This window comes from Ictalurus punctatus, chromosome 21 (assembly GCF_001660625.3).
Source record: "Ictalurus punctatus breed USDA103 chromosome 21, Coco_2.0, whole genome shotgun sequence".
Classification (NCBI taxonomy): Eukaryota; Metazoa; Chordata; class Actinopteri; order Siluriformes; family Ictaluridae; genus Ictalurus; species Ictalurus punctatus.
Genome location: NC_030436.2, coordinates 20286832 through 20298197, shown reverse-complemented (window position 1 = coordinate 20298197; position 11366 = coordinate 20286832). Strand labels below are relative to the sequence as shown.

General features: G+C 42.9%; 1 protein-coding gene across 1 annotated transcript; it reads right to left on the bottom strand.

Moving 5' to 3' along the window:
* Positions 1-1900: 1900 nt before the first annotated feature.
* Positions 1901-10640, bottom strand: LOC108254950 (aminoacylase-1). The gene is made up of 15 exons (XM_053673892.1): positions 10315-10640; positions 9377-9541; positions 8264-8328; positions 7671-7775; positions 6194-6288; positions 5996-6072; positions 5471-5560; positions 5092-5148; positions 4885-4958; positions 4734-4783; positions 4486-4630; positions 4262-4330; positions 4089-4168; positions 3933-3993; positions 1901-3158 (listed from the first exon to the last, which is right to left on the bottom strand). Exons 2-15 carry the CDS (start codon positions 9504-9506, stop codon positions 2994-2996), a joined length of 1263 nt encoding a protein of 420 aa, XP_053529867.1. The 5' UTR covers positions 9507-9541; positions 10315-10640; the 3' UTR covers positions 1901-2993.
* Between the last annotated feature and the right edge of the window lie 726 nt (positions 10641-11366).

Sequence of the window (11366 nt, the reverse complement as noted above, 5' to 3'; positions counted from 1 at the left end):
ACTTCAGCATTTGGGATACAGTCATGTTCTCCATATTCACTCTCTCTCTCTCTCTCTCTCTCTCACACACACACACACACACACACACACACAGTGAAGCAGCCTGTAATCCAGCTGCCATGCACCAAACTGCACAGCCTAATTACTGACAACACCAGCAACACTGTGCACTACAGGAGGGAGGAACTTTCTCTTCCTCTGCATCTCTTGCTCTCTCTCTCTCACACACACACACACACACACACACACACACTCCTCGTCTCCCATAATTAGGCCGGATACAGCTCTCAGCAAGCTTTGTCTCAGACTTGTATCTCACTAATGTATTCTTGCAGTGGCATGCCGAACAGAGCCAGGCTATAATCTCACTCAGTGTGTGTGTGTGTGTGTGCGTGTGCGTGTGTGTGTGTGTGTGAGCGTGTGTGCATGAAGGTTTTTCACATTCTGTCTGCACAGTCAGTCAAAGCTTCTGGCTGCTACAGAGAAATGACAGAACCAAGTAAGAGGATGATGATAGTGATTGGCTGATAATCACACACCACGTTTACTCGTATTCATTTAGCAGACGCTTTTATCCAAAGTGATTTCCTGACGAGACTGAAAACAATCCAATCAACTGAGGATTCAAGTCCAGGATTTGCTTAAAAGACCCAGCAGTGGCTCTCTGCGAGTCCTGGGGTTTGAACCAGGAACCTTCGGTTAACGGTCACTATCTCAGAACCGTAACCAGTGAGCCTCCACACCACGAGGACGTAACACACTATAACGTAGTCCTCATAACGCTGTGAAGTGATTGAATTTGATTGGTTGGTTCGTTTTCTATAACAGCAGCTCCGATAGTAACACAGCTACAAATCACACGCTTATATTAATGAGCTTGTTCTAATACGTTATCGTTTCTATAGCAACAGCTCGTTCACAGGGACGTGTACAACGGCCGCTCCACATAACCTAAGACTAATATTACACAATTTTTTTTTTTATGTGTTCTTGTTTAACGAAGAAAAAACGTATAACTGTTGATATGGTGAAGTTTTCTGTAAGGAGATGTTTATGTAAGGCCGAGTTCTCACAGTCTTGACATTACGACTCGGTTCATTTGAAAATCGTACAGATGAGACGGTACACGACAAGATTTTACGACTTGGCAAATTCCCATGCAATCGCCTTTAAGAGCTGCGCCCGGTTTGTCCTACAACGCTTAACAAAATCCAATCTATGCTGAAGTACGTCAGATTTATTCGAATCGTGAATGTTCTAAATGGGCTAATACGGTTCTTCAGGCGCACCCGAGACCCGGATTAGTTGTTTGAGATTACGCACAGTCCTGATTTTGTACATCGAGACCTGAAACCAGGCTCGAAGTCTGGACGAACCCAGAATCATCGTCATCAACGATCCAATCCAACTCGGTATGAATTACGCACGTGTGTGTTCTAGCACATCCCCAATAAAATGGTGTTCTTACAACGCAGACCAACATTCATTGTTACTACATTAATGCTACTACATTAACAGAATGCATTTTAATGGCGGCTGCTCAAGTTGTTGCCATGGTGATAACCATGACGTCACTCTCCGGCAGCTGGAACTGAACAACCAAACACATTTTATTAGACATATAGATACATATTAGAGATATAAAGATGCACATAAACCTTCAGAGATGATAAAATGATAAAACCCATTCAATGTGTGATTTAAAGGAATCTAATGTCGTTTTGAAATAAATAAACATTTATTGTGTGTGTTCCCACACACACACACCTCTTCATTGTTAAAATTAATTATATGTTTATGAATTTACTGGGTCCTTGTTTCACTGCTCACTTGAACTGTTTTAATGCTAAACCTCTATGGCTCTAATAAACAGACAAAAATATGACTGTACACATCTAAATGCTTCAGATGTCCGTGGAATTTATTTCACACAAAAAGTTTGACAACAACGCTGCTTTAAGGGGCTCCGTTTAATTGGTGTGTTAAACGCGGTGTGGGCGTTTTGCCCCGCCCACTTTTTTGATTGACACGTTCAATTTTCACTTACCAGTCGAGAAAAAACAATACACATCAATTTGAACTCCATTTCAAAAAATATATATTATCTTCAGTGTGTTAAGTTCTCTTCATGCGGTCTTCTTCTACTCGGGTTCCTCAGATGTTCTCTTCAGCGCCCAGATCTGTGGACCAGCTCAGCTTTAAGGTTTCCACACATAACTCCAGCTCGGCTGATCTGGATAATTTATTAGACCTTGGGGTTTGGGGTTGAAACAAAATTGTGGAGTTGGAAACGATGCAGGATCCGGAGTTGAGAAAAGCTCTGAGGCACAACTCTGCCGTCTAGTGGCCAAGCTCTGCATTAACAAGCACAACAGGAGATACTACACGGAAAAGGCCATTTTGAGGTTTTAAAATATTTAATAATTAAGATATGCGTATAAATCAACCTTGCGACATCGAGTAAAAATCAAAACGTCATCGAGTAAACGATTGTAAACACCAGTAAATCAGAGATGTCCTACATCTAATTCAACGTTATTACCGCTTACGTATCATATGAGCGTCCTCGTTAAAATTACACGCTTCAAGCTATTTCGCTTAAACGAACGAGTGTCACTGCAACAGAGCAACACCACGCCGAGGCTGCAGCGCTGAGGTTATATCCTGAGATGCTGGATTAGAAGCACACGCTAGGAGGAGGCCGAGGTCTCGTACAGGACGAGTTCCCTCGGCTCTTTGGTGTTAAAAAAAATAAGTGGAGAGATGAAGAGCAGCTGGAAGTGCAAAATACTGGGGTGCTTTAATAGAGAGAAAGACTAAGGTTTGGGGCGGCTGTGGCTCAGGTGGTAGAGAGGGTTGTCCACTAATCGTAGGGTTGGCGGTTTGATTAACCCTAACCCGGCCCACATGTCTCCACATGCCGAAGTGTCCTTGGGCAGTGTCCAATGGTAAATGCAGACCATTTACCATTGATATGGTGTGTGTGTGTGTGTCTAGGCCTCTGTGGCCAGGGTGGGTACGCTGGCGAGAGCAGGGATGAGCATCTCGTAGATGTGGATGCCTTTGAGGAACACGCTCTCACTGATGAACTCGTTGTGGTCATGCAAAAGGATGGGGGTGTGGTTCATCGGAGAGAAGCCGATCGCAGGCAGACCCGCCTACACACACACACACGCACACGCACACACACACAGAAGAAAACAGACCGTCTGTAAGACAGATTTCTGAAAACATTTGTAAAGTATGGACAGACAGACAGACAGATGTGAGTCAGGTTTCTGAGACAACCTTTTGCCACACATCACAGTGGGTCATACCAAATGTTATGAATGACTAAGGGAGTTTGGCCTGTGTGTTACCTCATGTTTATACCCCTGTGAAACAGGAAGTCATGATTGAACAATTTTCCTGGTCCTAGTCACCCAGGTGTACTCAACAAAACGTAAAATATCAACTTAAAATATATTTCATAGGGGTGCCAATAATTGTTGGATAAGCCTGTGTTGTGTTTGCAGTTGTTTGATATACATGTATTTTTGTGAGTTTTTTTAACAAAAGATCAAAATGTTAAAACAATAAATGTTCACAACCTTCTTTGCTCATATTTAGCAAGGGTGCCAATATTAACGGAGATATGTGAGACAGGTTTCTGAGACAGTCCGAGAGATGAGGTGTGGACAGACGTACAGCTAGTTAGACAGACTTGATTTGGATGGATGGATAGATTGACGGATAGAAACAGACAGATGCTCGTTACGTGTCAGCACTTCTGCGTCCCGCTCCAGTGGACTGACAGCTCATGACTCAGTCTCAGACTTAAATATAAAGACCTTTACATGGAGGTAAAGCTCTAAAGTGAAGACATGAAGCGGTTTGTGCATGCTAACGATGCTAATAACAGGAAGAGGAGCGAGGACGAGCGAGTCACGTACGGCTCTGATGAAGCGGCTGTCTGTGGCGGCGGGGAAAATCTCCTTCTTTAACGTCATGTTCCTGAGTGAGACACAGAGAAACAGTGAAAACCAATGACGTACTGATGTACCTCAAGTTCAGAAGACATGTGTGTGTGTGTGTGTGTGTGTTCTTACATGGACTTGCATGTAGTGCTGAACGCCCTCCACCAGGGGTCGCTGTCCGCTGTGGACGTAGTGTTCTGGTTCATTCCTTTCTGTTCAGGAGGGAGGAAAATAAATAGGTTCACTGATCTGGGATCAGCACAAGAAAATGAAGCAGCGGGCAGAACAGAGGTCTGCTTACGCACCTGCGCAAAATCGTACGTGATGTCGTCACCCGCTTCTTTACACCAAGCCTTAATCTGCTCCTCAAACTCCTGCAGAAACACACACACACATCATGTAAAGTTCTGTCCTGTACGTCCTCGTAACTCCAGCACAAAACGACTTCCTTTAAACTCCGCATTCAGTGTTTATGTTAACTTTTCAGCCTGATGGATACTGACACTGACACACACACACACACACACACCTGCAGATTGACAGTGGGTGGGATTCTAATATCGAAGCTGACGTCCATCTCGGCGGGTATGACGTTGTAAGCCACGCCCCCTTTCACCATTGTCATGTTAACGGTGGTGACATCACCCAGAGTGAAACACTCGCTTGTATTAAGCCTGAAAATGACGCACATGAAATGAGGGTGATGGGAAGCACACACACACACACACACATACACACACACACGATACAGAGTCTTCATTGTATTATCTCACTCACCGCTGTCTCTCTCTCTCTCTGAAGTCCAGGAACAAATTAATAACCCGGCGCTGAAAAACACACCACAGAGGGTCAGACAGCTGTCTTACAGTCTTCACAGACAGACAGACAGACAGACAGGTAAATGCATGCGTAATGTTATGTTACTGACCAGTTTTTCAGCAGCGGTGTTTTCCACAAACCTGGAGCCGTGACCCGGACTGCCCGGACACCGAACAATCACCCCTACATACACACACACACACACACACACACACACACACACACACACACACACACACACACACACACACACACACAGTGAGTGGTTGAGTCAGTCACAATCTAATACACTTATTATGAGATTAGATTCACTTACACCAAGGATTCCTCTCTCCATAAAACACTGTGAAGGCTTCTGTGGGATTGGCCAGACCTGCAACACACACACACACACACACACACACACACACACACACACACACACACCTCTTAAGTGCCTCAAAGTTTTCCATAAATCTAGAGTCCTCGGTTAGTAATCCATCACTGGGCTCTATTTAAGGTGGTGCACAGCTCAGCCAAACAGAGTTCCACATTGTGAAGAGCAATACCACCTTAAATTAACCCTTGCTGTTTAGTAATGTTCTACAGTGGAGCCAAAGGCATAAACATTACAGACCAGTAAGTGTGCTTTCCACATCTGCACTGTGAGGAGTGTGTGTGTGTGTGTGTGTGTGTGAGAGAGAGAGAGTGTTTACCCTCATCCAAGGCAAAACCAACGTTGAGCTTGTGAAACTCGGGGTGCTTTATAAACGTCTCCATTCCTTTCTCACCTCCGACCTCTTCATCTGAACACAAAAACGGTCTGACGTTGACGTGCGATCAGGTCATGATGTCACACGGAATGCGGATTATTTAAATTATATTATATTTTATATGTCACACACCTGCATGGTCTAAATATACAACTGGAGTGTAATAAAAAATGTTTAAAAAGGTGTTAAAACAGAGTGGACAAGTTTCTCAAAATAAGACTAAATGTGGAGATTGCTAGATTGGGACACAATCATAATATCCATAATCTATAGTCACAGTCATTCAATAATCACTTTCTACAGTATGTTTTAAAACTGACATAACTAAGGAATAAAACACTTGGGGTCATGCAATTATAGAAAATTAATCTATGACGGAGTAATGCACTGAATTTGCACTGGGATGATTATATTTTTCCCCTCCTGACCAATCAGAAGGTCCTTTTTTTTTTTATTTTATTTTTTTACCTGGGACAAACGTCAAGTGGAGGGTGCGAGGGAACGTCTTCCCTGCAGCCTTCAGACGTCGAATAGCCTCAATGTACCTGAAGAACACACAGGTGTAGAATACGAGTGAAGCCGCGGTTATCAGTCGCTGATACGTGTTTTGGTATGTAGGCAGAAACGGAGGACAGAGTAGCTACTAACACACAGGGCTCAACTCACTGTATAGTGACCGACTTCATGTCCTGGGATCCTCTGCCGTAGATGTTCCCCTCGGCGTCCTTCACAGCGGCGAACGCATCGTACTTCCAGTGGTCCTGCAGAGTCCATCACACACACATGCTATTCTTCTTGAATTTATTTAAACCTATAACTTCTTCCGTGTGTGCCAAGCAACACATGCACTGACAATACCTTATAATACTTCATAATGCTTAATAATAAGCAACTCTTTTTTTTTTTTTTCCGATCGGATACAGACACCACAGTCTGACCTTGGCTTTTGACCGAGGCTTGTGAATTTACAGGTCCAAGTTCACCTAGATAAAGTCTTTAAAGTGACGGTGACGGCTGATAGAAGTAAGCACGTGTCTTTCATGTCCTGCTTACTCAACCAGTTGACTTTTGAATGTTGTTTGTGTTTGGTCTCTGAGTTATTTTTGAGTAAACAAATCAGTGCTGTTGTTAAGGGAAGCTTCTTTCATTTAAGAAAGGTGTATTACAAAGTTAAAACAGTTTCTCTCTTTTTTTAAAAAAAAAAAAAAAAAAAGGACCTGGAAACTGTGATTCACGCTCTTATTACATCACGCTTAGACTACTGTAACTCTCTGCTTGTTGGCCTTCGTCAATCTGCCTTATCACGCATGCGGCTTGTGCAAAATGGAGCAGCTAGCGCTTCACTGGCTTCCTGTCACACTCAGAACTGATTTTAACAGGCACTGAAAAGAGGGATTGTATTTCCCCTGTTTTGACATGCCTTCACTGACTTCCTGTCAAGCTCGGAATTGATTTTTAAATTTTCACGTGAGATCCGCTCCGTCTTTAGCTATTTTTAAACCCCCTCTTAAAACTTATTTGTATTCTTTGTCTTATCATACTACTTAATGTGATGCTATATGACGTTATGTACAGCACTTTGGATCGACTACTGTTGACTTTATGAATAAAATTTGACTTGAAGTGACCTGACTTGGCCTTTAGCTGAGCGCTAACATCCGGTTTTGAAAACATTACCCGTCCAGACAAGAGAAACAAGTCGGAGCCACCATCGAGTCTAGGCCTCCTTGTATCTGTTTTGGATCAATCCCACAATCTAATCCGTTCATCTGCAGGTGAGGACGATGATTCCGCATAAATTCTACAACACATTCAACCACTTGTTCTTGAGATATCTCACGAACGAGAACCTCGGACAGACGGACGGATAGACAACCTGAAAACATAACGCCTCTACCTCTCAGTGGCGGAGATATAAAAAGAAGGAAGGTGAGCGCAAAGCAGATGTCCTAGAAACTTCACAAGGAACCAGACTGAAAAGACCGGGCGACAGCGGGCAGTGCGATTATCAATCATTACACTCAGAGATCATGACAGCCCTGCCACCTGGATGTGCGCTGATCCTGCCTGTACCGTGGCGTTTATTCGCTTTTCATTCAGCGTGAGGAACCTTCGGGTTCTGTCGTGCGCGTTCTCGCGGTACCTGGTACACGGGAACGACATCGGTGTGAGAGTTGAGAAGGACGGACTTCAGCGCGGGATTCGTGCCGGTCCAAGTCAGGATGGTGACGACTTTACCAGGACACACCTGAGACACGGAGACAGCACGTTTATTCCTTTTATTATTTCATGTATAAGACTAGATCTAATTCATTCCTGTAGGTTAAAATAACAATTCTAACAAATCTGCGCTAATTCTTTTAATCCTTAAAGTAACACTTCAGGGAAGAAAAAAAATAAACCCAATTCAATATACAGCGAGTCGCCCTGGTGTAGTCGATCAGCCATGGCGTCTACAGACAGGTGTTACTTCTCTTCCGTGTGGACACTGGACTGTTCCTTTAAACATGTGGCCTAAAAAATGAACCGCCCCAAATTTCCCCATAATCCTCCCCTGAGAAAGTTTTTGTGTTACCTGGATCTTGTGTTAAGGTGTGTTAAGATGCTACAGATTTGGGGGGAACTGATGGCTTCACCTGCTTATGAAGCCGCCCTGACGCTCTTGTAAAACTTTACGATATTAAACTTCCCATGTCGCTCGTTACCAATTCCCTCATACTGACTGAGCTGCTGTACCTCCACTTTCTTCATGGGCAAACCGAGTTCCTCCGAAATCCTGCCGAGGAACCCGAGAGCAGCATCTGTATACACACACGCATGCGCACACACGCACACACACACACACACACACACAAAACATTCCAGTCAGCATTTCAGACAAACATGCTGAGTCGGATGGTTTTCTCAGCACGTCAGCGTGTTCAGCGTGTTCAGTGCGTGTCTGTATTTGCATATCTGAGCTGCGCGGTCCATCAGTGCCAAAAGTCAACTTTGTTCAATTCAAATCAGGTATTAAGAAGGCTTAAGGCTGTAAATAAAGTGACAGATCCAACAGATCAGTCTGTCTTGTAGGCAAATGATTTACTTAATCAAAGCTGTTTTCTCAGGAGCCCTTCAGCACAAAAAGGCATGCAAATAAACGTATCTGCCCTAAAAATAGATTTACTTCAAATTTAATGCTTTGACATGTCCGGGATTGTAACATTCATGTATTTGTTTTTTTTGTTGTTTTTTTTATCTGTTACTTGCCTTACTTTCTGTTTTACTTGAATAACCTTATAGAAATGTGCATTACATATACAAATGGGTGGGTGAAGGAGAGAGTAATTAATAATGAATTAATAAGTCATAAATCATTAATAATTTAGCTCCTTCTTTGGCTGAATGAAACCCCTTGTTCTCTCTCTCTCTTTCTCTCTCTCTGTGTAAAATTACATGATAAACAACCTTTCACCGTCTTCAGCTCTGAGAACGCCCCTTGTTTTCTCTCTAGCCAGTTCAGTCTAACTCTCTCGAGCATCCCTATAAACGTCCCCTCTACGGATAAAGGAAGTGGATCTGTATTCGGAGAAGCGTGTACCATCCTGACCGGCCTTTTCCAGTTATGATACACAAGACTGATTGACGACAGACAGCTGTGCTCATGTTTTCCGCATGAGACGAACTTGAGACCAAAACTAAACTAATCCTCCTCCTCCTCTGCTCAGGAGTATTGATTATGCATTGTTATTATTGTTATGATCATGGCTCAGGATTATTGATAAAGTTTAAAATATAATAATAAAATAGATTTATAGACTCCAGGAGAAATGTGAATGATGGAGTGTCGGTGATGAGTGACTGAGGTACCGTAGTCCGGTTCCGGGTGGACGGTCTTCAGACGGAGATATTCCCTGAAAAGAGAAACGGAGGGATCTTCACTCTCTCCTCCTCCTCCTCCTCCTCCTCCAGTGTTCTGTCCATCCTGATCAGGCAACATGCCACCGTCTCTCAGAGATGATTAACCAGCAGGAGCTGAAAGTTCACACACACACACACACACACAGATTAAACACTGCTGCTGTGTCAGCACTTCATTAAAAAAAAAAAGTCCCGTACAGACCCATTTATTATAAAACACACACCTCATTATTACTATTAACATCACGATTATAATAATGTTATAATATTAACATTATCTGTTCTCTCTCTCTCTCTCTCTTCCTCAAACTGTTAAAAGCTCATCATAAAAGGTCATAAGCATGACAAGCCGCATGTTTATCATCTACTGCATTACACACAAAAATATTAACATTATAAGACAAAACATTACTTCAAAGATATTAGCATAACCTAGCTACTTTGCAAAAACGACCTCAGGTTCATAACTACAGCATTTTCTGCGTCATGAAATAGGAGAAGTAACGGTACTGGTCTGGGAACAGTGTCCGCTATTCCGCCGGGGTCTTTTAATAAGGACACTAACTATAACAGCTGATCTGAGAACAGCGATAAAACCCGTAATATAGCAGGGAAGCAGGTAAAACTGGCATTATTAACAGCAGCCTGTTTGTAGCTACATCAGATGCGTCGCAGCAAACAGTTTCCTTCCTAACACCTCAGTTAATCCTCTGATTTAAGGTGTTAATGTCTAAAAATAATAATAATCATAAAGGTCTGACAGTCGCTCTAGAATAGTCAAAAAACAAAACAATAATAAATAATTATTATTATTATTAAAAAGAATTAAGCTAGCTAGCTAACTTGGCTAGTTAGCGTCACCCATAACAAAGCTCATTTTACCTTACCTGTTCAGGTTTGAGGTGAAGGTTAGGACCCTGAGACTCACACACACACAGACACACACACTTGCAGCCGACTTCTGAAGTCCTTCAGGAAGAAAAAGAGGAGTTGAATTTTTACCTCACAGTTTCGCAACACAACTTCACCATAACGCGTACTATTTCCTCATACTACGTAGTGCGCTAGTGTGCCGTTTCCCCCAGTGCCTGTAGGACGGTGCCTCGAAATACAAGGTTAAAAATGTCGATGCTGAGGATGAACAACACTCGTAAACACAAAACTGAGTTTTTATTGCATTTTTTAATAGTCTATTTCGAAGCGTACTAGTCTCTCATACTATTAAGGACGCTAGAGTCCTGATTTGAGCCCCTGTTTGTTTATGAACGGACGCGGCGAGGAAAAGTAGTCGATCGCCGATTCATCCATGATATGAGATTTCTCCCACAGCCCAGAGAGAACCATCTAGAACACCAGGTTCTGTTTCCTCTTCAAACCCGAATAAACTGTACGCGGTTTAAAGCGTTTAATGAAAAGGGTTACAGCTTCATATTCCTTCAAAATCCCACATACAAAAAAAAAAAAAAACTACACTGTTTATTAACAGCTTATTACCACCAGTGTTTATAGTTTAGCTCAAATCACAGGTGACCTGTATTGATTAAAAACAACAGATTATAGTTCTTCATTATCTACTACAGCGTCTGGATTGACATTTCAGCTTGATACTTGTGCTTATGACTGGTAAAGACATATCAACGGATCAGCCTTGACATTAACACCACTGAGAGGTGACTTATTGATTACCTCGTTATACTGGCACCGGTCCAGGGGGGATATATTTATTAGGCAGGAAGTGAACAGTCAGTTCTCGAAGTTGACCTGTTGGAAGCAGGAAAAACGGGCAAGCGTAAAGATCTGAGCGACTTTGATTTGGGTCAGATTGTGACGGCTAGACGACCGGGTCAGAGCTTCTCCAAAACGGCAGGTCTTGTGTAGGGTGTTCCGGATACGCAGTGGTTAGTACCTAACAAAGGTGGTGCAAGGAAGGACGACCGGT